This window comes from Corvus hawaiiensis, chromosome 32 (genome assembly GCF_020740725.1).
Source record: "Corvus hawaiiensis isolate bCorHaw1 chromosome 32, bCorHaw1.pri.cur, whole genome shotgun sequence".
In the NCBI taxonomy this organism is placed as follows: domain Eukaryota; kingdom Metazoa; phylum Chordata; class Aves; order Passeriformes; family Corvidae; genus Corvus; species Corvus hawaiiensis.
Genome location: NC_063244.1, coordinates 346,509 through 370,434, shown reverse-complemented (window position 1 = coordinate 370,434; position 23,926 = coordinate 346,509). Strand labels below are relative to the sequence as shown.

Here is a 23,926-nt window from a genome sequence, read left to right as displayed (position 1 = left end):
CGGGGGCCGGGCCCCTTCCGGCGGCGGCGGAAGAGGCGGTGGCGGCGGGGCGATGGCGGACCCGCGGAGACCCGGCAAAGTGGCCAGGTGGGACCGGGAGAGGGACCGAGAGAGGGAGAGGGGAGGACCGCGGAGGGGCCGGCAGAACCGGGCAGAGATCAGCGGCATCCGCGGGGGTCCCGGCTGACGGAGCCCCCTTCCCCCGCCAGGTACAAGCCCCCGGCCACCGAGACCAACCCGGCGCTGGAGGACCCGACCCCCGACTACATGAACCTGCTGGGGATGGTGTTCAGCATGTGCGGGCTCATGCTCAAGGTGCGGCGCGGGCGGCACCGGGAGCTGCCGGGGGGTACCGGTACCGGGATCGGTTCTGAGGGCAATTCGGGGGAAGGGAGGCACAGAGAGAGGCCCTGGTGGGGCTCAGGGCCATTCCCGGCGGATCTCAGGGCTCTCCGGAGGTCTCCTGCCCACGCCGGGGGTCTCCAGGGAATCTTGGGGGTCTCAGGCCCCATCGCCGCGGGTCCCCCGGGGGTCTCACGGCGGTGTCCCGGGGGTCCCCAGCTCAAGTGGTGCGCCTGGATCGCCGTTTACTGCTCCTTCATCAGCTTCGCCAACTCCCGCAGCTCCGAGGACACCAAGCAGATGATGAGCAGCTTCATGTGAGTGCCGGGGGGTCCTGGGGGGTCCCGGGCCGGGTTTGGGGGGGTCTCTGACATCTGTGTCCCTCCCCCGCCAGGCTCTCCATCTCGGCCGTGGTCATGTCCTACCTGCAGAACCCCCAGCCCATGTCCCCGCCATGGTGACAGGGGATGGGGGTCCCCGCGGGGGCAATAAAAGGGGGTCCTGGCACTGGTGTGGTCTGTCTGTACGTGAACGGGGGTGACGGAGCCCCCCAGGAGAGGGAGGAACTGGGAGGGGGAGTCCTGGGGGGCTTTCAGGGGGAGTCGGGGGGATCTGAGGGGGGTCAAAGAGGTGTTGGGGGGGTCTGAGTGGGATCAAAGTTATCTCGGGGGCATCTGAGGGGTGGCCCAGGGGAGTCGGGGGGCCTGAGAGGGCTCTGAGAGCCGAGGGGGGGCTGAGGGGGCTCTGAGGGGGGCTCGTCGTGGGCGGGGCGTCGGGAGCCGCCACCGTTCATTGGCCACTGGTCGTTTCCCGCCGTTGCCAACGCCCTCCCCGAGAGCTGTCAATCACGGCCGCTGCTTCTCCTCATTGGCTCCCGTCCGTTGTCGCTCCCCGCCGCCCGCCCGGCGCGGTCTCCTTACGCCCCGCCCCCGCGGGCAGCAGCGGCGAATCAGAGCGCGCGGCGCGCAGCAGCGCCTTTTCCCGACCGCCCATTGGCTGGCGCTAGGGACGGGGCGGGGCGAGCTCGCGGGTCATGTGAGCGTGCGGTCACGTGACCATGGGTGTCATGGCGGTGCCCGGGGCGGCGGCGCTGCCGCTGCTGCTGCTCCTGATCGGGGCGGCCGCGGGCTGCGGGTACCAGGTGGGACCGAGGGGCCGGCGAGAGAGAGACTGGGGGGGCCGGGATAGCCTGGGGACATCGGGAGGGACGGGCGGCACCGGCGTGTCCTGGGATAACGGGAACTTGAATGGACTGGGGTCACCGGGAGAGGCTGAGGGGACACCGGATCGCCCTCAAGAAAGGGGAATTGGAAGAGCTGGAGGCACTGGGATGCACTGGGCACTCTGAGAAAACGGGAACTGGGGCCATTGGTTTTGCCAACCGCTTCCGGAGCCCAACGGTCCTCCCGGGGCAGCGGCGGGGGGATCCCGGGGCTGTTCCGGGGGGTCCCGCGGGCCCAGCCCGGTCCGAGCCCCCCCCGACCCCCCCCAGTCGTGCCCCCCGACCCGGCCGGACATGCTGAACGTGCACCTGGTGCCGCACTCGCACGACGACGTCGGGTGGCTCAAGACGGTGGACCAGTACTACTATGGGGGTGCGTGGGGACAGCGGGGACACGGCGGGGACACGGTGGGGACGGGGGGGACACGGGGGGGACACGGGGGGGACAGTGGGGACACGAGGAGCACAGGCCACCTGCGGGGAGGTGACGTCCCCAAGGCCGCTGTGCGGGTGGGGGTGGTGTCACCTGAGGGGGGGACACGTCCCACGTGCTGCAGAGGGGCTGGAGGTGACGTGGGGGGGTCCAAGGGTCGCTGAGTGACACCGTGTCCCCCCGTGCTGTGACCTCCCCCACCCCGAGGGTTTTGGGGTGACCCGGTGCCCCCCCGTGCCCCCAGTGCGGAACCGGGACCAGCACGCAGGGGTCCAGTACATCCTGGACTCGGTGGTGGCCCAGCTGGTGGCCGTCCCCTCCCGGCGCTTCGTCTACGCCGAGGTGGCGTTCCTGGCGCGCTGGTGGCAGCAGCAGGACGAGGCCACGCGGAGTTTGGTCAGGGAGCTGGTGCAGGAGGGTACGGAGCGACTCGGGAACATGGGGGGCACTGGGAGGGACTGGGGGGGGACAGAAAGGGATGGGGGGGACTGGGAGGATCGTGGGTGGCACTGGGGTGGGGGTCTGGGGTCTCTGTGTGACCGTGGGGGACTTGCCCAGGGCTGCACCTCTGAGAGGTCCCCAAGACCTGTCCCCTGAGGGGTTTTGGGGTGCTGTCTCCCCCAGGACGGCTGGAGTTCGTGGGGGGGGGCTGGTGCATGAGCGACGAGGCCACGACGCACTACGGGGGGGCCCTGGAGCAGCTGGCCCTGGGCCGGCGCTTCCTGCGCCGCGAGTTCGGGGCCTGCGGCACCCCCAGGGTGGCCTGGCAGATCGACCCCTTCGGCCACGCCCGCGACCTGGCGGCCTCCTTCGCACAGGTGGGGCAGCCCAAAATCCCTCGGCACCCCCGAATCACCCTCGGCATCCCCAAACCCTCCCCTGCACCCCCAAACCCCCCCTGGCACCCCCAAATCACCCTCGGCATCCCCAAACCTTCCCCTGCACCCCCAAACCCTCCCCTGCACTCCCAAATCACCCCAGCACCCCCAAATCCTCCCTGCCCCCCAAAACCTTCCCTGGCACTCCCAACCTTCTCAGCCCCCCCCCAGACCCCCCCTCCGTATCCCCAATCACCCCCCCAAACCTATTTAGGGACCCCCGCAGTGACACCCCCCCAGATGGGGTACGACAGGCTCTTTGTGGGGCTGTGGGGGCCCCCAGTGACCCCCATGACCTGGTGCCCCCCCAGATGGGGTACGACGGGCTGTTCGTGGGGCGCGTGGACCACCAGGACAAGTGGGCGCGGCTGCAGCGCCGGGAGCTGGAGCTGCTCTGGAGGGGCAGCGCGAGCCTGCCCCCCCCCCGCGCCGACATCTTCACCGGTGACCCCCCGGGCCCCCCAAACTGCCCCCTGTGCCCCCCTCCTGCCAGTGACCCCCCGGGACCCCCAAACTGCCCCCTGCCTGCCCCTCCCCGTCCTGTCCGTGCCATCCCTTCCCAAGGCTTTGTCCTTTGTCCCCATCCCTGTCACCTCCCGTGTCCCCCACCCCTCTCCCCTGGCCCCATCCTGTCCCCAGGGGTGTCCCCTTCCCATTTCTCCCCCTCTGTCCTGTCCCAGCCGTGTCCCCAGCCCCATCCCCTGTCCCCCTGGCCGTGGTGGCCGGGGAGGTGACAGCGCTGTCCCCAGGGATCCTGCCCAACGTGTACAACCCCCCCCCCGGGCTGTGCTGGGACCAGCTCTGCACCGACCCCCCCTTGGTGGACGGCGACGGCCCCGAGCGCAACGTGGACTCTGTGGTCAACTCCTTCCTGGAGGCTGCGGCCACCCAGGTCCTGCCAGGGGGGTAAAGGGGGGCTGGGACCCCTGAGTGGGGAAAACTGGGGGAGCCCTGAGGGAGTGGGGGTCCCTATCCTCCAGGATGGGGTTCCCAAGGGTCCTTGTCCCTCCTGGGATGGGGGGAATGGGGGTCCCTGTCCCCTGGGGTGGGGTTCCTGGCTGTCCCTGGGCGTCCGAGCTGCGTCCTCTCTGTCCCCAGGCCCGGCAGTACCGCACCAACCACATCCTGATGACCATGGGCTCCGACTTCCACTACGAGAACGCCCACCTGTGGTTCAAGAACCTGGACAAGCTCATCGCCCACACCAACGCCCGGGTGAGGGGCTGTCCCCAAAGCCCCCCTCGGTGTCCCCAAGCCCCCGCTGACCCCCTCTTTGTCCCCAGCAAGCCAACGGCAGCCGCGTCCACGCCCTGTACTCGACGCCCTCGTGTTACCTGCAGGAGCTGCACCGGGCCAACCTCACCTGGTGAGGGAGGGCTGAGGGGCCGGGGAGGGGCCGAGGGCCGGGCGGGCTGGACAGACGGACGGACAGCTGGGATGTCCCCCAGGCCCTTGAAGACGGATGATTTCTTCCCCTACTCGGACGGGCCCCACCAGTTCTGGACCGGTTTCTTCAGCAGCCGCCCGGCACTCAAGGGCTACGAGCGGCTCAGCAGTGGCTTCCTGCAGGTGGGGGGCACCTGGGGACTCCCCGAGGGCGTGGGGACCACCCCAGGGCTTGGGGATCCCCTCGTGGGCACCCCCTCAGATCCTGATCCCCCCCCAGATCTGCAGCCAGCTGGAAGCGCTGGCCGGACCCTCCTCACGGGACGGTCCCTACGGCCCTGGGGACAGCTCCGTGCTCCGTGAGTGCCTGGGGGACACCTGGGAGGGACCTGGGCACCCCCAACCCCCCCCAACACCCCCTTTTTCCCTCCCCGAGGCGAGGCCGTGGCTGTGGCCCAGCACCACGATGCTGTGTCCGGCACCGAGAGGCAGCACGTGGCCAACGACTACGCCCGGCAGCTGGCCAAGGGCTGGGACAGCTGCCAGGTGAGCCCCTGGGGGGCCAGGGGAGGGTTCTGGGGACAAGGGCAGGGCTGGGTGTGACCCCAAATTCCTGCCGCCCCCGCAGGTGCTGGTGGCCAACGCCCTGTCCCTCCTGGGGGGCACCAAGGGCCCCTTTGTGTTCTGCAACGCCCTCAATGTCAGCGTGTGCCCCCTCAGCGAGACCACCGCCCACGTGAGCACCCAGGGGGGCTTGGGGGGGGTTCTGGTGGTCCCCAGGGACTGACACCCCCTCTTGTGTGACCTCCCCCCCCCCCCCCCCCCCAGTTCACCGTGATACTCTACAACCCCCTGGCCCGGGGCGTGGCCTGGCCCGTGCGGCTGCCGGTCAGCGGCACCTCCTATGCCGTGAGTGACCCTCAGGGCCGGCCTGTGGCCAGCCAGGTGAGCCTTGACCCCCCAAACCTCCCAGTATCCGCCCCCAAACCCCCCCGTGACCCCTCACCTGTCCCCCCCAGGTGGTCCCGGTGTCCGGCGTGACGCAGCGGCTGCGGGGCGGTGCCGGGGGGGCCCCGGGGGAGCTCCTGTTCCAGGCCTGGGCCCCCCCCCTGGGGTTCAGCACCTTTGTGGTGAAGCAGCTGAGCCCACGATCCCCCCCCAAGTGGCCCTCAGGGGACCCGGAGCCGCAGATCCAGAACGAGGTGAGGGGACATCAGGAGGGACACAGATTTGGGGGGGTCTGGGGGTTCCCTAGATGGAGGGAATGAGCCCCAGCTCCCAGTTAAACCAGTTGGGGGGTGACTGGGTGGCCTGGGGGGGGCTGACCTGCCGCTGTCCCCCCGCTGACCGCAGCACCTGCGGGTCCTGTTCGACCCCGTCACGGGGCACCTGCGCGAGATCCAGAACTTGGCCAAGGGCTTCTCGCTGCCCGTGTTCCAGAGCTTCTACTGGTGAGGCTGGGGACACTCCTGGGGGTTTTGGGGGGGTCCTGGCTGCAGGGGGGACCCCCCTGACCTGCCCTGACCCCCCCAGGTACAACGCCAGCGCCGGGGACGCGCTGAGCCCCCAGGCCTCGGGCGCCTACATCTTCCGGCCCAACGCCTCCGCGCCCATCCCCGTGGCCAAGCGCGCAGCCACGCGCCTGCTCAAGGTGGGCAGGGGGTCCCGGGGGGGGTCCCTCGGGTTTGGGGGGGGGGTTTCCCGATGTAGCTGAACGTCCCCGTGTCCCCCCCAGACTGCGCTGGTGCAGGAGCTGCACCAGAATTTCTCGGCGTGGTGCTCGCAGGTGCTGCGGCTGCGCCCGGGGCAGCCCTACCTGGAGCTGGAGTGGACCGTGGGGCCCATCCCCGTGGCGTGAGTGTGGGCAGGGGTCCCGGGACCCCTGAACTCCCCCGGGGACCCCCTGGTGACACCGCTCCCACCCCCCCCCCCCCCCAGGGACGGGCTGGGCAAGGAGGTCATCAGCCGCTTTGAGACCCCCCTACGCACGGCCGGGCGCTTCTACACCGACTCCAATGGGCGCCAGGTGCTGCAGCGCAGGTGAGGGGGCTCAGGGGACCCCCGGGACCCCCCCAGGGGCTGAGCGGGACCCCCGTGACACCCCCTGGGCCCCCCTAGGCGTGACCACCGGCCCACCTGGAACCTGAGCCAGAGCGAGCCCGTGGCTGGAAATTATTACCCCGTGAACACACGGATCTTCATCAAGGTAACGAGCTGGACACAGCTGGGCACAGCTGGGGTTGGGCACAGCTGGACACAGCTGGGCCACGCCCCTCACTCCTGTTCCCCCCGGGCAGGACCAGAAGGTGCAGCTGACTGTGCTGACCGATCGCTCCCAGGGCGGCAGCAGCATCCTGGACGGGTCCCTGGAGCTCATGGTGAGCTGGGGACCCCGGGGGGGACACCCCGCGGGAGGGGACACCTGTGACACCGCCCGTGTCCCCTCCAGGTGCACCGGCGGCTCCTGAACGACGACAACCGGGGAGTGGGGGAGCCGCTGGACGAGCCCGGGGAGGACGGGCGGGGCCTGGTGGTGCGGGGCCGGCACCGGCTGCTGCTGGACACGGCGGCAGCCGCGGCTGACCAGCACCGGCCACAGGCACAGGAGATGGTGACGTCCCCGTACGTGGTGCTGGCACCCGGCTCGGGGCCTCACCTGCGCCAGGTGAGCGGAGAGGGGTCACTGGGACGGGTGAGGTGGGCAGGGGTCTCCCTGCTCACCGCCCCCTCCCCGCAGTTCTCGGGGCTGCGCCGGTCGCTGCCCCCCAACCTGCACCTGCTGTCGCTGGAGCCGAGGGGCGCCGGGAGCCTCCTGCTGCGCCTCGAGCACCTCTTCGAGCGCGGGGAGAGCCAGAACGGCTCCCAGCCCGTCACCGTGGACCTGACGGTCAGCAACGGGGACAGGGCTGGGGGTCCTGGGGGTCCGAGCCCCATTTTGGGGGTCCTGAGGCTGCCCTGGGGGGTCTGGGACAGCTTCCAGGGTGCCCCTCCCTCACTCGGCCTGCCTGGGGTGGGGTTGGGGAGGGTCTGTGCCAGCTCCCCCCACCCCGGGCTGGGCTCTGGGGTGTTTGGGGTGGCTCTGGAGGGTCTCTGACACCCCCCCCCGCCCCCAGACCCTTTTCTCGGCCTTCACCATCACCTCGGTGCGGGAGATGGCCCTGGGTGGAGATGTCCCCCTGCAGAGCGTGTCCCGCCTGCTCTGGACCACGGCCACAGGTACCAGGGGGCTCGGGGGGCTGGCAGGGGGGTCCTGGGGGTCCCAGCCCCCCTTCACACCCCTCATGCCCCCCCAGGCACCCCCAAGCCCCCCCCAGTGCGCAGGCTGGACCCGCGGCGGGTGCGGCTGGAGCCGATGGAGATCCGGACCTTCCTGGCCTCGGTGCGGTACTGAGGGCCCGGGGGGGCCCTGAGCCACCCCCCCCACCCTCAAAAAAAGTGCATTAAAAACCCCCCGAGTTTGGTCAGACCTGGTTTAATGGGGGGCGGCCGGGGGGGGCTCGTGGGAGTAGCAGCACTGGTCACCTCGGGGACAGCTGCCCTGTGGGGGAGGGACAACATGGGGGGGGCTGGCACCTGCCCCGAGACCCCCGATCTGCCTTCACAGCCCCCTCCCATATTCCCAGCCATCCCCCCCTTATCCCAACCCCACTTCTATTCCTAAATCCTCCCCCCTTTTCTTTTTTCTCCCAGACCCCTCTCTGTTTCTCGACTCCCCCTGTGTTCCTGGACACCCCCTTTATTCCCAGATGGACACCCCCCCCCCCCCCCCCCCCCCCCCCAATATTTTGGGGCCCCTTCCCACCTCCTTGAAGCGTTTGCAGGGGAATTGTTTCAGCCCAGCCCCGTCCGGGCGCTGCCTCCGCTTGTTCTGGAGCCGCTCCCGCTTCTCCTGCAGGGACGGGGAGAGGTCCCCCCTGGGAAGGCCGGGAATGAGCTGGGGACCCCTGGAAAGGGGAGAGGGACAGGGGCATCTCCCCCCAGAAAGAACCAGAGCAAGGGATTTATCCCTTCTCCTATTTTAGGGAGGTTTGGGGGGGAATTTTGGGGGTCCTGAGGGAGTTTGAGGTGGTTGTGGGGTCTTGGGGGGGTTTTTCCCCACTCCGAGCACAAAAAAGGGGGGAATGTCCCCCTTGGGAAGGGTGGGGGGCACCTGAACCCCCAAAGCAGCCCCCCAGAGCTCACCCTGCCTTGGCCCTGGCCTTGGGACCCCAAAAGGCCTCGGGGTTCTCGGGGAATCGCTTCAGGCCGCGCTTGCGGGAGCCGGGGTTGGCGTCCTCGTGGAGGGCGAAGGAAGCCTGGAGCCTGGGAGGGGCAAAAGGGGCGATCAGGGGGGCCTGGGGGGTATCAGGGGGATTTGGGGGGGTCTGGGGTCCTACGTGGGCTCCACTGCGAGGATCCGGGCAGCCGGGCTGGAGTCCTGGAGCCGCTCGCGCTTCACTGGGTGGAGCTTGGCCTGGGAAAAGTGGGGAAAAGTGAGGAAAAGTGGGAAAAGGGGGGTGGGAAAGGGGGGTCCCCGAGCCCCCTTCTCACCCAGCAGCGCATGATGTCCCAGAGCACGGCTGGCGGCGCGTCCGTCTTGACAGCGTTGCGGCAGGCGTGGGACAGCGAGACCCGGAACCCCGCGTGCAGCAGGGCTGACCTGCGGGACAGCGGGGACCCCAAAATCGCCAGGGGGTTTGGGGGGACAGGATGGGGCTGGGGGGGGCCAGAGGGGGTTTGAGGGGGGCAGGAGGGGGTTTGGGGAGGTCTCAGCCTTGGGAGATTTGGGGTTCCCTGCAGGGGGTGGGTTCCCAGAGAGGACTTAGGGTCTCTGAAGGGATTTGGGTTTCCCTGAAGGGGTTTGGGGTCCCTACCTGAGCTGCAGCAGGGACGGGGTGTTGCTGCGGATGGTGCTGCTCAGCCCGTCCAGGGTGTAGTACAGGGGGACATCGCTCAGCTCCTGCCCCACAGGCAGCCCCACGGTCACCGCCAGCCCCGCATTGGGGATCTGGGGTGTCCCCCCACACCGTGTCCCCCCGTTGTCACCTCGGCGATGACGCTGAGCATCCCCCGCAGCCGCGGCTCCGTCGAGAAGCGCCCGGGGCTCCGCTCCAGCGCCACCAGCACCCCCTCCACAAAGGCGGGGTCGTGCAGGGGCTCGGCCCACACCGGGCCCCCCACCTCGAGAGGGGAAAAAAAGGGGGGTTCAGGCCCTGAATTTGGGGTGCCGGGCTGGGGGGGGGGGGGGTGGCACCCACACGCACCTGGTGGCGTTGGTGGCAGAACTCACAGGTGGGACCCACGGGTGGCCCCGTGGCCACGCTGTACTTGAACCTGGAGGGGGGAGACGCAGGGTTACGGCCCCACAAAGGGTCTTGCGGACCCCCAAAGGGCCTCAGGAACCCCGAAATCCCTTGGGGGGGCCGTACCCGCTGCCGTGGCTCGTGGCCCTGCCCAGACGCTGCAGGTGGTGGGAGCCGCAGCCCACGCAGTGGAACACCAGCGCCTGCTTGCTGCAGGGAAATGGGGTCAGGGCGAGTCTGGGGGGCTCAGAAACCCCCAAAACCCCTCCCCCCAACCCTCACCTGGCCGAAGCCTTGACCTTGGCCTGGCCCGTGAAGACCCTGACGAAGACGCGCACGTAGAAGTCGGCGCTGACCGACAGCAGCGGCACCACGAAGCGCTGGTAGCAGTTGGCGCGGAGGTCGAGGCTGTGCAGGATGATCCGCAGGGCCTGGCAGGGGACAGCAGGGACACGGGGGATGTGGGACACCCCCTCGTGCCCCCCCTGGACAGGGGGACCCCCCAGCACTGACCATCTCGTGGCAGAACTTGCCCTTGAGGGACACGGCGCCGTATTTGCTGTAGCAGGTCTCCGCGCTGTTGCCGGCCATCACCGCCATGTCCGTGCAGGTCACGCAGAGCAGCCCTGGGGAGTCGGGGTTCAGGGGGGTCCGGGGGGTAGTGGGGGGTCCCCAAAAGCCCCCCCAAACTCACCCCCCTCGCTCACGGCCTGCACGGCCGCATCCAGGAAGGGCGCAGGGCTCCCGTAGGGGTCCAGGTCAATGACGTCGAACGGCTCCCGCTCGGCCTTGCTCTGGTACATCAACATCCTGGGGGGGACACGGGGGGGTCACGGCATCCCCACGGCCTCCACGGGGACCCTCAGCACCCCCTTGGGGACCCTGGCCCCCCTAGGACACCCCAGCCCTCATGACTCCCCTCGCTGCCTCTGCCCCGCTTGGGGGACAGGATGGTCCCTGACGCCCCTCAGGGACAGCAGGACCGGTTCTGTGAGGCAAAAGGGTCACGGGGACCCCCCTAAACAACCCCAGAGGTCCCAAATCAGGGCAGGAGGTGCTCCTTAACCCCCCTCCCACAGGGACACTTCAGGGACACTCCCAGCTCAGCCCCGAACTCCCAGATGCTGCTGGGGGGGGGGTTCCCTCCCTGTTCCCAGCGGGATTTGGGGATTTGGGGTTACCTGGCGTCGGCCAGGCGGGGCGTGACGAGGTCCCCGACGCCGTTGCGAGCCACGTTGCGGGCCATGAGCGCGGCCGCCCGCGCGGAGCAGTCGCTGGCCACGATGGCCCTGAGCCCCGGCACCTCCTGGGCGAAGCGGACTGAGCGGAGCCCTGAGGCCGCCAGGGCCTCCAGCACCCGCAGGCCCCCCTGGGGGGCACAGGGGGGGTTTCAGGGGGGTTCGAGGGGAATTTGGAGCTCCCCACCGGGCCCCCGAACCCCCTGCACACCTCACAGGCCTCTCCTGGCCGCGCTGTCCGTGGGGTCTCGGGGGGTGTCTGGGGGTCCCTGGCCTCGGGGGGGTCCGGAGGGCTCCCCCCCAGCTCCTCCTCGCCTGGAAGGATGACTGGAAAAGAGGAGGGGGCTGAGGGAGAGCCCTGGGGACCCCAAAAATGGGGTCTGGGGGGGAAGGAGGGGGACAGAAGCCGCCATACCCTGAATTCCTTTGGGGCGCAGCTGCAGCCGCGCGAATTCCGTCAGGACGGCACAGCTGGGGGGGAAAGGGGGGTGTCAGGGATCCCCTGGGGGGGGAGTGACACCCCAAAACCTCCCCCAGACCCTCCAGGGCAGCCCAGAGCCCCCAAAATCCTCCTGGGATAACATGAGGGTATTCCCAGGACACTCCAGAGCCCCTCAGGATTCTCCAAGGACCCCCAATAACCTTCTCAGGACACCTCCAAGGCCCCCCAAATTCTCCTGTGACAACTCCGAGGCCTCCCCAGAGTGCCCCAAGACTCCCCGGGGCTCCCCAGGACCCTCCCGAGCCCCCCCCGGCTCACGTGAGGTCGCGGTTGAAGCCCTGCACGGGGTTATAGAACACCTCGTTGGCGCTGGGGAAGACGATGGTGGCGCGGCCCTCGGTGATCAGCGTCTCGCCGGTGCCGGGGGTGCCCCCCTCGCCTTGAGGGGGTCCCGCCGACCCCTCCGGGGACGCCCCCGAGCCCGGCGGGGTCGCGAAGCCGTTGGGGGAAGCGCTGTCCATGGTGGGGGGGAGCAGGAGGCCTCTGCGGAGGGTCCTGAGGGCGGCAGCTGCTGGGGGAGGGAGGTCACGAGAGGGGTGCGGCCGCACCGGGGCGGTTTTGGGGGGAAAACGGGGCGGTTTGGGCTCGCCCCGAGAGGGCGGGAAAAGGAGAGGAAACCCCCCCCAGGAAAAGGGAAGGAAGAGGAGGGGAACGGGAGGGGACGAGCCCCCCGCGGGCAGGGGGGAAACACGGGACCCCCGTGAGGAGGGGGAGACCCCCAAAACGGGACCGGGGGGGTGACACCGCGCCCCCCCTCCCCCCCCAGCACGTGGCGTGGGGCAAGGCCGGGGGACTAAACCCCGCCCCCTCCGAGTCCCGCCCCGGTGTCGCCCCCCGAGTCCTCCGGCCCTCCCCGCGCCCCCCGCCTTGTCCCCCGTTGTCCCCGTGTCCCCCCCCCCCCGCTCACCCGCGCGCGCCGCCCCGCGCATCCCCCGCACCGCCCCTCACATGGGCGCCGCCATGTTGCGCCGGTCACGTGACGCCGGCGGCCGCGCCGGGCCTGAAAACCTCCGCCCGCCCCGCTAAAACGCGATCTTCCGGGGGTGCCTCCCGGCAGCGCGGGGAGGAGCCGATCCCGCCGGACCCCGCCCGCGGGGCGCGGTGGGTCAGGAATCCGCGCGTTTCCTGCGCGTTCCCCGCGAGTTTCTGCGTCCCGCCCCCCCCCCCCAACTCCGTGTGGGCACCGGGGGGTGGATGATTCGGCGCTCGGCTGGTCGCGCAGGCGCGGGCGGCGCGCTCGGCACTCGGCTGGTCGCGCCTGCCGCACAATGAATGGCCGCTGAGCGCGGCGGCACCGGGAGCGGCTCCGGGAGCGGCCGCGGCCCCAGCGCAGCCCCCCCGGCCCCCGGTAAGGCGGGGACCCCCCGGCCCCGCCCCAAGCCCGCCCCCCGCCCCCCCCGCACCGGTTCCCCGGCACCACTTCCTTCCCGCCCGGGCCCGGTGCACCACCCCTCCCCGGCCGCCTGTTCCCCCGGGCCTGCGGCACCTCCCGCCCCCCCCGCGCTGGGGATCCCCCGGTTCCCCCGGGATGCCGCCCCTTCCGCCCCCGGTAGCGGGGGGGCTGCTCTGTCTGTACCCCCCCTGCGGGGTTTGGGGTCCCCCTGTTGCAGCCCTCCCTCGACTGGGGGCTTAACGACGCCCCCCACAAAACTTGGGCCCCCCCCCCCGTTGTCACCTCTGAGGGTTCGGGGGTCATCTCCCCTCCCCCGCTGGAGCCTGGGGGTCTCCTCTGTCCCCAGGCCCGGGAGCGGGGTCCCCTTTGATGACCCCCCCCGTGTTTTGGGGTTCCTCTGCTCCTCCTCCCCCCCCCAACTGGGGGATTTATATCCCCCCGGAATTTGGAGCTCCCCGGACTGGGGGATCCCGCCCATTCCCCCTCGGAGGGCTTGAAGGTCCCCCCAGTCCCCAGGCCAGGCTTGGGGCCCCCTTTCTTCTCCAAAATGGGGGGGCTCCTTGTGTGTCCCCCCCCCCGAATTTTCGGGCCCCCTTTGTCCTTCGTGCCCCGGGGGGTCCCAGGCCTGGCCTCCCCCCCCCATGTCCCAGGACTGGGGACCCCTCAGAGCCCCCCTGGCCTTGGCAGGGACCCCCCCCCCCCCCCCCCCATTCTGAGAGGGGTTGGGGGGAGGATTTGGGGTGACCCTGGGTTGGGGCTTTGTTTGACCCCTGTTCTTCCTCTGTCCCCGTCCTTCCCGGTGTCCCCCCGTGTTCTGTCCCCTTTTTTCTGTCCTGTGCCTCGCTCTGTCCCTGCTTTGCTCTGTCCCCCCTGTACCCCACCTGTCCCTGGCCCACTCCTGGTGTCCCTGTCCCCACGTGTCCACCCCGTTCCCTGTGTCCATCTCACTCCCCGTGTCCCTGTCCCCACGTCCCTGTCCCCCCATGTCCACCCCGTTCCCTGTCCCCACATGTCCACCCCGTTCCCTGTGTCCATCTCACTCCCCGTGTCCCTGTCCCCACGTCCCTGTCCCCACATGTCCACCCCCTGTCCCACATCCCAACATCCCCTCCCTGCCCCGTGTCCCACCCCCGCAGGCCCCCCCCGGCCCCCGCCATGGCGCAGACGCTGCAGATGGAGATCCCCAACTTCGGGAACAGCATCCTGGAGTGCCTGAACGAGCAGCGGCTGCAGGGGCTCTTCTGCGACGTGTCCGTGGTGGTCAAGGGCCACGCCTTCAAGGCCCACCGGGCCGTGCTGGCCGCCAGCAGCTCCTACTTCCGAGACCTGTTCCACAGCTCCAAGAGCGCCGTGGTGGAGCTGCCGGCGGCCGTGCAGCCCCAGTCCTTCCAGCAAATCCTCAGCTTCTGCTACACCGGCCGCCTCAGCATGAACGTGGGCGACCAGTTCCTGCTCATGTACACGGCCGGCTTTCTGCAGATCCAGGAGATCATGGAGAAGGGCACTGAGTTCTTCCTCAAGGTCAGCTCGCCCAGCTGCGACTCGCAGGGGCTGCACGGCGACGACACGCCGGGCTCGGAGCCGCAGAGCCCGGTGGCCCAGACCTCGGCGGCACAGGGCTGGGCGGCCGCGCTGCCGCTGGTGTCGCGGGTCAAGACGGAGCAGGGTGAGCCCGACGGCGTCCAGTGCACCTTCGTGGTCAAGCGCCTCTGGGACGGGGCCCCCAAGGATGCCGGTGGCAACGGCAGCCGCAAAATGGCCAAATTCTCCGAGGCGGCGCCGCGCCCGCCGCAGCCGCCCGGCACCGCTGCCGCCCCGGCCCCTGCACCCGCCCCGGCGCCCGGCGCGGCCGCTGACCAGACCAGCCCCGGGGGCACGTCCAGCGCCTACACGAGCGACAGCCCTGGCTCGTTCCACAATGAGGAGGACGAGGAGGAGGATGCGGGCGAGGAAGGCTCGGACGAGCAGTACCGGCAGATCTGCAACATGTACACCATGTACAGCATGATGAACGTGGGGCCCGCAGGTGAGGAGGCCCTGCCCGCTTTTGGGGGGTGGATGTGAGTTTGGGGGACAGGTGGGGACACGTGCAGGGGTGTGGTCACATGAGACCCCGCCCCATTTGGGGAGTGGCCAAAAGGTGGGCAAGGCCTGTTGGGGCTCCATCTCCCCCCCGTGTCACCCCCGAGGGCACATCCAGAGACCCTCCAAGGTTCAGGGTGGGACCCCCTCACCGTCGCAGTCTCCGTGTCCCACTCACACCCTTCTTGTCCCCCGTGACCCCCCGGGGTGGCTCCAGTGACCCCCCCAAAGAAGGTGACCCTCCACAAGCAGCCCCTCCACACCCACGTGTGGCAGGACCGGGGCCCATCCCCCGGGTCCGTGGCCCCCCCTGTGACCCCCCGTGCCCCCCCAGCCGCAGAGAAGGTGGAGGCCCTGCCTGAGCAGCCCCCCCCCCGAGCCCCGGGCCCGCGCCCGCCTGCGCCAGGACCTGGCGTCGCTGCCGGCCGAGCTCGTCACCCAGATTGGCAACCGCTGCCACCCCCAAGCTCTACGACGAGGGCGACCCCGCCGAGAAGCTGGAGCTCGTCACCGGTACTGGGGCGGGCAGGGGGGAGGGTCCCGCGGTGTTCTGGGGCCCCGCTGACCCCCCCTGCGCCCCCTCCCCAGGCACCAACGTGTACATCACGCGGGCGCAGCTGATGAACTGCCACGTCAGCGCGGGCACGCGGCACAAGGTGCTGCTGCGCCGCCTCCTCGCCTCCTTCTTTGACCGGTGAGCGGCCCCGGGGGTCCCCCCCCCACCCCGAATTGGGGTCTGGAAGGGTTTTGGGGGGGTGGGGGGGTTCAGCCTGGGTTTTGTTCCCTTCCAGGAACACGCTGGCCAACAGCTGTGGGACCGGCATCCGCTCATCCACCAACGATCCCAGCCGGAAGCCGCTGGACAGCCGGGTGCTGCACGCGGTCAAGTGTGAGTGGGGGGCACGGGGGGGACCCCCGGGGGCTGGGGGGGCCGAGGAAGGGGGGCTCTGACTGGGAACAAGGGGCTCGACGTTGGGGGACACACTGGGGGGAGCAGGGAAGAGGGGAAATGGGGGGCAAAGGGGGGACCCCAGAGAGGGGACAAGGTGGGACAGGAGTGACCTCAGGGAGGGCATGGGGGGGACACAGAAGGGCACAGGAGGTGACCCCAGCGAGGCACCAACACCACCAACCCCCCCACCCCACATTTCCCACCCAAACCTCTCCCCGTGCCCCCCTTGGTGGGCACTGCCACACTCGGGGTGCCCTGGGCCACCCCACGATCTTGTCCCCATGTGTCCCCCCTGCCAGTTTACTGCCAGAACTTCGCACCCAACTTCAAGGAGAGCGAGATGAACGCCATCGCGGCCGACATGTGCACCAACGCGCGGCGCGTGGTGCGCAAGAGCTGGATCCCCAAGCTGAAGCTGCTCATGGCCGAGGGCGACTCCTACACCTCCTTCATCAACGACACCGGCAAGCTGGAGCCCGACATCATGGGCCCCGAGCCGCCCTTTGAGGCGGGGGGCCCCGAGCCCGAGGGGGGGCCTGCAGGGGAGGGGCTGCAGTGACCCCCGGGGACCCCCCCGGCGGGGAGGGGAGGCTGCGCTGGGGAGGGGGTGGGGACTCGGCCCTAAACTGGGGGACCCCCCCCCCAGGTGCAGCCCCCGCCCCCAGGAGTAGGGAACCCCCCCAGAGCCACCAGTGAGGGCGTAGGGACCCCCCCAGGGGCAGGGAACCCCCCCATGGGGAGGGTCCCTCCAGTGAGGACCCCATGAGGATGAAGGGGGACCCCCCACAAGGGGCAGGGTCCCACCAGCAAGGGACCCATGTGGTTTAGGGACCCCCCCATGGGGCAGGGACCCCCCCCCAAACGGACCCCTCAGGGGCAGGGACCCCACAGCAGGGCCCCGGTGGGTCCTGTCCCCCCCCCGGCCCCCACAGCATTTGGGGTTTGGGGGAGGGCGGCAGCGTCTCGGCACAAGCGCGGCTGCCTCCCCCCCCAGCATTCGGGGGGGGTCTCAGCTTGGGGTCTCCCCAGGGCCCCCCCCGTGCGCCCCCGTTCCCCTCCAGGGCCACTCTGTCTCTGCATGTGTGTCCCCCCCGTGTCCCCCCCGTCCCACGTCCCCCCCCCCCCCGGGGACCCCCATCGCTCTGGGCAGCCCCTACAGCCCCCCCCCCCATGTCCCCCCTGTCCCGTGTCCTCCCCCCATCGCTCTGGGCAGCCCCGCTGGCCCCCCCAGCATGTGTCCCCCTGTGTCCCCCCCCCCGGGGCCAGAGTGTCCCCAGGTGACCTGCAGCCCCCCCGCCAGGTCACTTGTCCGTATGCGTCCCCAGGTGTGCGTGTCCCCCCCCCCCGCACAAAGGGGAGTGTCACTTGTCTGTGTCCCCCCCCCCCAAAGGAGCCGGGACTGCCAAATTGGGGGGGTTCTCCCCTTGTTGGCCCCCCCTACACTGGAGTCTTTACTCGGGGGAGGGGGAACACCCGTGTGTGACCCGGGGCAGGACAGGGACACCCAGGGTGGGGGTGACACCTCTGGGCAGGGGTGGGGGACGCGGGCCCTCCCCTCCCCAGGGCTTCGCTGCGGCTTCACTCCACAGGGGAAACTGAGGCACAGTTTGGTGACAACCTCCCCGTCCCATTCCGGCTGGGGGGGTCTGGGAGGGTCCCCCAGGTGTCCCCACTGCCCCCCCAGGTCTCCTGACGTTCGGTCAAGTGCCTTACCCGCCCCTCCCCCGGGCTCCCTCCGCGTCTCCACTGCCCCCCCCGGCCCCCCCTCGGCCCCCCCCGGGGCACAGGGACCTCCCCCAACCCCCCCGCCTGGGTTCCCCCTTCTCCTCCCCTCTCTCCGTGCCTCAGTTTCCTCTTTTTCCAACGAGTTCTGCCGGTCTCAGCCCGCCGGGGGCGGGGAGGAAGGGGGGGAGTGTCCCTGCTGTCCCCCCTTCCGATCCCACCCTCCCCAAAATCGGGGTCCCGCTCTTTGTTCGCTCCTTTAGCTGTACAGAAGGGGGGGGGGGCGCGGCGGCGGCTCGGCAGCATGGACCCCCCCCCGTGCTTGCGCTTCCCCCGCCCCCCCGGGGACCCCCCCAGTGTCTGTCCTGTGTAATGAAGTGCCAAGACCACCCCCCCCTCCTCCCGGACACCCCCCAGGGGCCCTTCTGGAGCCCCCCTAGACCCCCCGGGACCCCCCCCCCCGAGCCCCCCGACGCTGGAGGTTGCACATGAACTGCTGTTGGGCGCGAGGGAGCGTGTGAATAGTGAAAATAAACACAGAGTTTGTAACAGCCGCGGCCTGGGACCCCCAAAAACGCCCCCGGAGGGGGGTGGGAAATGACCGGGGTGGGAGGGGTCGTGCAGGGCTGGCCCCGCCCCTTCCTGCCCTTATATGGGCATGCGGGGCGGCTCCTCCCCCTGCGCGCGGCCCCGCCCCCTTCCCGCGGCGTCACCGTTCCCTTATATGGGCATGGAAGCGGCGCGCGGGGGCGGGGCCGGCGGTCCCCGGGTGACCTGGCGGGGGACACGGGGGGGCACAGGGACCCCCCCAGCACATGGAGGGGGGCACAGGGACCCCTCAATTCATGGTGGGCACTGGGACATTCCCCCAGCACATGGGGGGGGGGGGCACAGGAACCCCTCAAGCCGTGGGGAGGGGACCGGGATATCCCCAATCCACAAGGGACCCCCCCGCCTCGAGGGGATTGGGGGGGAGACACGGGAACCCCCTCACTCAGGGGGGGCACAGGACCCCTCCCCAGCACATGCCGGGAGCGCATGGACCCCCTCAAACCATGGGGAGGCCACAGGGACCCCCACTCGGAGGAGGGGGGCAGAGAGAACCCCCCCCAATCGGGGAAGGGGCATAGGGAGCCCCAGTCCATGGGGGTGTACGGACTCCCCCCACACTCCACAGGGAATTCCAGATCCCCCCCCTTTGGGCACGGCCCCCCCGACCCATTTCCGCTCCCGGCGCCACCGAGACGCGCGGAGCCGCCCCGGGGCCGGATGCGGTGGCGGGGGGGGAACGGGGGGGCCGGGGCGGTCCGGGAGCGGCCGCGGGGCCGGATGCGGTGGCGGGGGGGGGGAACGGGGGGGCCGGGGGCGGTACAAGAAGTGCGGCGGGGCCGTCCCTGCGCACTCGGCGCGGGGCCGCCATGGAGGAGGCGCAGCGGCTGCTGACGGTGTCGGTGTGGAAGCTGTACCGGTGCCGGTTGCGGCGGGGCGGCCTCCGCCTGCACCGGAGCCTGCAGCTCTCGCTGCTCGTCCGCGCCGCCCGCCACCGCTACCTGAGCGCCCGCGCCGCCGCCGAGACCCTCCCGGGGCCGGCGCTGCCCGGGGACGCGGCGTGCAGAGCGACCTCCGACCGGGGGGACCTCCCGCGGGACCCGGCTGGGGACCCCCGCAACGCCTGGTGCCCGAACCGACCGAGCGGAGACCACCCGAACCGACAGACCGGGGACCCCGGGACCGACCAGAAACGGGGGGACCCCTCAGAGAATCCGACCGGAGACCCCCGCAACGCCTGGTGCCCGAACCGACCGAGCGCGGACCTCCCGAACCGACCGACCCCCCGAACCGAACCTCGGACCGACCAGAAATGGGGGAATCCCCTGAGGGACTGGACCGGGGACCCACCGAACCTACCGACTGGAGCCCCCCGCAGTGAATGGGACCGGGGATGCCCCCCCAGCCGACCGACAGAGGACCCCCCCGAGCGCCCCACCCGGGGACAGCCCGGCCACACGGACCGCGGACCCCGCGAACCGGGACGGCGACCCCGCGACCGCTGCCCCCGCCCTTCCCCGGTCCGCCGGAGCCCCCCGGGCCGGGCAGAAGCGGCGCAGCAGCGGTTCTGCGGGGCCGGGGCGGGGGCCGGTACCGAGCAAACGGGGCGCGGCTGGAGGAGGAGGCGCCGCCGCTGCCCCCGGGGCCGCCGGGGCGCTGCTCGGGGCCGCCCGCAGCCGCCTTTGGCTTCCTGGTCCGCGCCGTCGGGGCGTGCTGAGCCCTCGGGGGACCCCCCTCGGACACGCGGAACCGGTTCTGGAACCCCCCGGGACACACGGAACTGGAACGGGGACTCCCCAAACTGGTGCGGGGCCCCCCCGATGGAACTGAACGGGCACACGCGGACTCTCGGGGCTCCCGGTGGGGCACTCTCCCCCTCCCCGGTGACCACCGCGCTTGGAGGGGCTCCAGGCTGGCCCTGCCCCCCCGACCCCCCTTAATTGTGCTTAATTATTATTTTGTTAATCAAATAAAAGTGGGTTTTGTGCAGCCGCTGCCTCGGGGGAGTCGCTGTATCGCTGTGACTCCTCCTCAGTTTGGGGGGGACCAGAGGGTTGGGGGGGTTCGGTGGATCCTCTGATGGTCGGGGGGCTCGGTCCAAACCGGGGGGGAGAATTCGGACCGCTGGAGCCCCCCCCCGCCTCTTCCTGCTTCAATTCCCCCCCGACCAGGACCGGGGGCGGGAAGGGAGGGGAATATCCGGCACCTGCCGCGGGGGTGGGGGCACCACCCGGGAAACCCCCCCCGGTTCCGGGAAGCTCCACGCGCTGCCCACGCGGTTACCGGGGTGTCACGGGGGATCTTCGAACCCGCGTGGGTGCGGTGCCCCCCCCCCCTCCCCGCGGCGCGTCCCCCACCCCGGTGCCCCCCACCCCGATCCCGGGAAGGAGCGAGACGGGCTCGATCCAAAATTCCTTTTTTTTTAATGGTTCTGGTTTGGGACTTTTCGGGTTTGGGTTCTTTTTTTTCTTTTTTTTTTTTTTTTTTTTTTTTTTTTTTTTTTTTCCTTTTTTTGTCTTTGATCTTTTATTTCTGGTTTCGGTAACTCGGTTCATGCAATGGCGGCGGCCCCGGTTCCGCCGCCTCCGTGCCTCGGGCGGGGGGGCCGGTGCCCGTTCCCGGTGCCCGTTCCCGCCGTTCCCGGTGGCGGTGCTCGGTGCCCGGGGCCCGTCCTGGAGCCTCCCGGGCTCCGCTCCCGGCCCGGCGGCTCCTCCCGGCCGGGGGCTCCCCCCGGGCGTTAAATAACACAACATCTGGGCCCGCGACACGTCGCGGTGCGTGTGCGCCCTGTCGCGATATGTCGGGGTACGTGCGCGCCTGTCGCGACACGTCGTGGGAGGCGCCGCTAGCAGCAGTCATCGTCCGTCTCGCTGTAGGGGTCGCGGAGGCCGGGCCGCCCCTTCCCGGCGCCGTGGCCCGGGTAGTACCCGTTCGGCAGCCGCCGGGCGGGCCGGGGGGGCGACGGGCCCGCCCCGCCGGGGGTGCCGGTGCCGCGGGGGGCGCGGGGGGGCGCGTCCGTCGAGCGGCGGCGGCTCCGCGTCGCGGGGGGGCCCGCGGGGGGGCTCGGGCCAGCGGGCGGCGGGGCGGGCGGCGGGGCGGGGGTCGGCGGGCGGCGGCGGGCGGCGGGGGGCCGCGGGCGGGGGGCGGCGCGGCGGGCGGGGGGCGGCGGGCGGCGGGGCGAGTACGAGACGTGGGGCCGCGGCGTGGCGGGGGTCGGCGGGAGCTGGCGGCGGGCGCGGCGGGGGGTGCTGGTCCCGGACGTGGAGAGCACCGGGCTGCCGCTGACCGAGCTGCTGCCCTGCAGCGACAGCGACACGGGGTGGCGGCGGGGGGGGGCACGGGCGGCGGGGGAGGGACGCGGGAGGGGGGGAGGGACACGGGGGGGACGCGGCGGGGGCGCGGGGAAGGACAGGGGAGCGACGGTGCGGGGACACCCGGACACCGGGAAGGCGTGGGAGGGGGCGTGGGGACGCGGACACGGACATGGGGGCCGGGGAATGGGAAATGGGGACCGGGGGTGTCGCAGCCACGGGGGGGGGGGAACACAGCCACGGGCCATCGCAGCCACGGGAGGGGACAAACGGGAGAGCAGAAGGGACAGAAGTGACACGGGGGTCGCGGGCGGGCGGGGGAGGCGGGAGGCGGCGGCGTGGGGGGAAGCGGGGGGCGCCGGGTCCCCCCAAAGCACTCGCAAGGCAAAGCTCGGGGTCGGGGAGTCGGGGGGGGGGCGGCCGGGGGGGGGATGGGGGAAGCGGGGGCTGGAGAAGTTTGGAAGAGTCAGCCCGGGAGGGAACCCTGTACCCCAAATCTGGGGGTCCTGGGGAGCGTTATCCCCCCTTCCGTCTGGAGGGGAGGGGGGCTGGGGATGAACCCCAATTGTTCCGTGCGGGGGACCCGCGTTTGGGGGGATCTGTGTGCCCCCGGTGGGGACCCCCCCTGCACGGGACCCCCCGATGCCAGGCTGCCCCCCAATTCAGACCTCTGGGGGAGGAGGGGTCCGTGCTCTCTGAATGGAGGTGCTGAGGACCCCAGACCCATCTCAGGGTGCGGGGGGAGCCGTGTACCCCACTATTGTCAGGGCCGGAGGGGGGCCTGTGCACCCCCAAACCGCAGCACAGGCTCTGTGCCCCCCCCCCCCCCCGGGGACTATGGGAGCGCCCCCAAATCCAATTGGAGGGGTTGAGACCCCCGATTCAGGGGGCGCCCCAAAACAGGGGTAGGGGGGTCCCAATGCAAGCCTAGGAGGGTCCCTGCACCCCAATTTTGGTCTGGGGGAGTTCCGGGGGTCCTTCTCCGGGGGGGAGGTTCCCTTGGGACATAAAGGGAGAGATGTAGGGGTCCCCCCAAAGCATCCCAGGGTGGCAAAGTGGCTCCTCCTGGGGTCGCAGCCGGGTTTGGGGCGGGGGGGGCGTGTCCGGGAGTGGGGGGGGGGGGGGGGGAGGCAGCTTCATTCCAAACTTTCCAGGGTGGCCGGAGCCTGGGGGGGCCGGAGCAGATGTTGGGGGGCCCCGAGCCGCTTACCTGGGCCACCCCTCGCCGTGACAGCGCAGCCAAAGCACAGCGATGGGGAAACAGAGAGGTGAATCAAGGCAGGGCCCCCCCAAGCAGCCGGGGGGGCCGGGGGGGCCAAGCGAGGGGGGGCTCTGGTGCGGGCAGGGGGCGCGGGGGAGGGGGCCGAGAGCAGGGAGGGGGAGGGGGCGCATCCGGAGGGTCGAAGCGTCGCCGCCGCCCCCCCCCCCGCCACCCCCAGGTCCCTGCGGGGGGTTCCCCCCCCATCGCCCTCCCACTGGGTGCTGCCCCTCCTGGGGGGGGAGGGGGGCTGGATCCCCAAAGTGAGGGCTGGACCCCCAAAGTGAGGGGGGGGGCTGGATCCCCAAAGTCGGGGCTGGACCCCCAAGGTGGGCACTGGACCCCCCAGGTGGAGCGCTGAGGGGGGCTCTGCTGGTGTAACTGGGATGCCACCAGTACCGAACTGGGGCAGGCAGAACGGGCGGGGCGGGGGGCGCTGGGGACTCCCCCCTCACCCAGGCAGACCCTCGGAGTGGGGGGGGTCCCGCAGCCCCCCCCAGCCTGGGCAGCACCCAAGGGCGGGGGCGCCCCGGGGGGACGGGGGGGGGCGGGGGTCTTTGGTTGAAGACACCGGGGGTGCAGCCCTTGTCCCCCCCACGGCGGGGGGGGGGGTCCTAGAGGCGGAGGGGGGGGCGAGCGGAGGGGGGCACCCACCTGGCGGGGGGGCCGCGTGTTCCCGGCCCTCGCTGGGGGAGCGGGACCAGCGGCGGGTCCCGGGAGCGGGGCCGCCCGTAGTCGGTGGCGCTCGGGGGGGGGCACGCAGCGGTCGCGGTCCCCCCCGGGCGCCCCCCCCCGTGGTGGTGGTGGTGGTGGTGGTTGGTGGTGGTGGTGCCGGTGCCGGCGGTCTTTGGGCCGCCCCCCGCCTCGGGGTCCCGCTCCCTTGGGGGGGGCGTCCCCCGACTGCGTGGTGACACTCAGGTCCCGTGCCCAGCCCTGGGGGGGGACACGGCGGGGGTCAGGACGGGGCGCGGGGGGCGGCGCCGGGGGACATTGAGGGACCCGGGGGATGTGGGGAGCAGGACAGGCTGTGACCCCGGGGTGGGGGGCAGGAGGTGGGGACCCCGTTAGGAGGTGGGGGGACCCGGGGGACATGGGGTCGTCCCGCGAATATGGGAGACAGGAGAAGGGGTGACCCAGGGGACATCAGTGGCCGGAGAAGAGCCGGTGGCCTCGAGGCACAACTCGGCCAGGAGACAAAGTCGCCCCGCCATTAGGCCTTGGGGGACACCCAGGACGGGGGTGGGGACACGCCGAGACCCCACACGCGGGGGGCCGGAGGGTCGCACCTGTGTCGCCGTCGGTGTAGCGGCTGAGGGAGCGCTCGGAGGCGCGGTGGCCGCGGTGGCCGCGGCGGGGGTGGTGGCGCTGGCCGTCCT

General features: G+C 71.2%; 5 protein-coding genes across 9 annotated transcripts; 4 read left to right on the top strand and 1 right to left on the bottom strand.

Annotated features, from left to right (window-relative positions):
- The first annotated feature begins 6 nt into the window (after nt 1-6).
- On the top strand, nt 7-849 carry WDR83OS (WD repeat domain 83 opposite strand). Its single transcript, XM_048289896.1, has 4 exons — nt 7-87; nt 210-315; nt 562-659; nt 737-849. Exons 1-4 carry the CDS (start codon nt 53-55, stop codon nt 801-803), a joined length of 306 nt encoding a protein of 101 aa, XP_048145853.1. The 5' UTR covers nt 7-52; the 3' UTR covers nt 804-849.
- Nucleotides 850-1,372: 523 nt separating this feature from the next.
- On the top strand, nt 1,373-7,725 carry MAN2B1 (mannosidase alpha class 2B member 1). 2 transcript variants are annotated; one of them, XM_048289881.1, is made up of 24 exons: nt 1,373-1,483; nt 1,835-1,937; nt 2,242-2,415; nt 2,622-2,815; nt 3,187-3,319; nt 3,625-3,767; nt 3,974-4,090; nt 4,159-4,241; nt 4,324-4,444; nt 4,542-4,620; nt 4,698-4,807; nt 4,890-4,997; nt 5,090-5,206; nt 5,281-5,463; nt 5,615-5,712; nt 5,795-5,912; nt 5,997-6,115; nt 6,200-6,301; nt 6,380-6,467; nt 6,559-6,639; nt 6,711-6,926; nt 6,999-7,148; nt 7,375-7,477; nt 7,555-7,725. In XM_048289881.1, the coding sequence occupies exons 1-24, from the start codon at nt 1,400-1,402 to the stop codon at nt 7,650-7,652; spliced, it is 2,922 nt and encodes a 973-aa protein (XP_048145838.1). In that variant the 5' UTR covers nt 1,373-1,399; the 3' UTR covers nt 7,653-7,725. The 2 variants fall into 2 exon arrangements, with proteins under 2 accessions (XP_048145838.1, XP_048145837.1); XM_048289880.1 differs by having other exon boundaries at nt 6,711-7,148.
- Nucleotides 7,718-12,620, bottom strand: TRMT1 (tRNA methyltransferase 1). 4 transcript variants are annotated; one of them, XM_048289885.1, is made up of 17 exons: nt 12,232-12,620; nt 11,542-11,794; nt 11,197-11,252; nt 10,993-11,108; nt 10,725-10,912; nt 10,238-10,353; nt 10,057-10,169; nt 9,826-9,974; nt 9,670-9,753; nt 9,505-9,574; nt 9,287-9,421; nt 9,115-9,200; nt 8,792-8,900; nt 8,638-8,714; nt 8,444-8,563; nt 8,064-8,175; nt 7,718-7,799 (listed from the first exon to the last, which is right to left on the bottom strand). In XM_048289885.1, exons 2-17 carry the CDS (start codon nt 11,742-11,744, stop codon nt 7,734-7,736), a joined length of 1,800 nt encoding a protein of 599 aa, XP_048145842.1. In that variant the 5' UTR covers nt 11,745-11,794; nt 12,232-12,620; the 3' UTR covers nt 7,718-7,733. The 4 variants fall into 4 exon arrangements, with proteins under 4 accessions (XP_048145842.1, XP_048145841.1, XP_048145840.1 ...); XM_048289884.1 differs by having other exon boundaries at nt 11,542-11,791; XM_048289883.1 differs by having other exon boundaries at nt 11,542-11,791; nt 12,191-12,579.
- Nucleotides 12,621-13,809: 1,189 nt separating this feature from the next.
- On the top strand, nt 13,810-17,983 carry NACC1 (nucleus accumbens associated 1). Its single transcript, XM_048289886.1, is given in 7 exon segments — nt 13,810-14,702; nt 15,093-15,124; nt 15,126-15,218; nt 15,220-15,271; nt 15,347-15,452; nt 15,550-15,647; nt 16,010-17,983. Coding segments are annotated over 7 exon segments (1,512 nt in total). The 5' UTR covers nt 13,810-13,831; the 3' UTR covers nt 16,270-17,983.
- Nucleotides 17,984-18,820: 837 nt separating this feature from the next.
- Nucleotides 18,821-19,970, top strand: IER2 (immediate early response 2). The gene has a single exon (XM_048289893.1). The coding sequence runs from the start codon at nt 18,851-18,853 to the stop codon at nt 19,919-19,921; it is 1,071 nt and encodes a 356-aa protein (XP_048145850.1). The 5' UTR covers nt 18,821-18,850; the 3' UTR covers nt 19,922-19,970.
- The last annotated feature ends 3,956 nt before the right edge of the window (nt 19,971-23,926 follow it).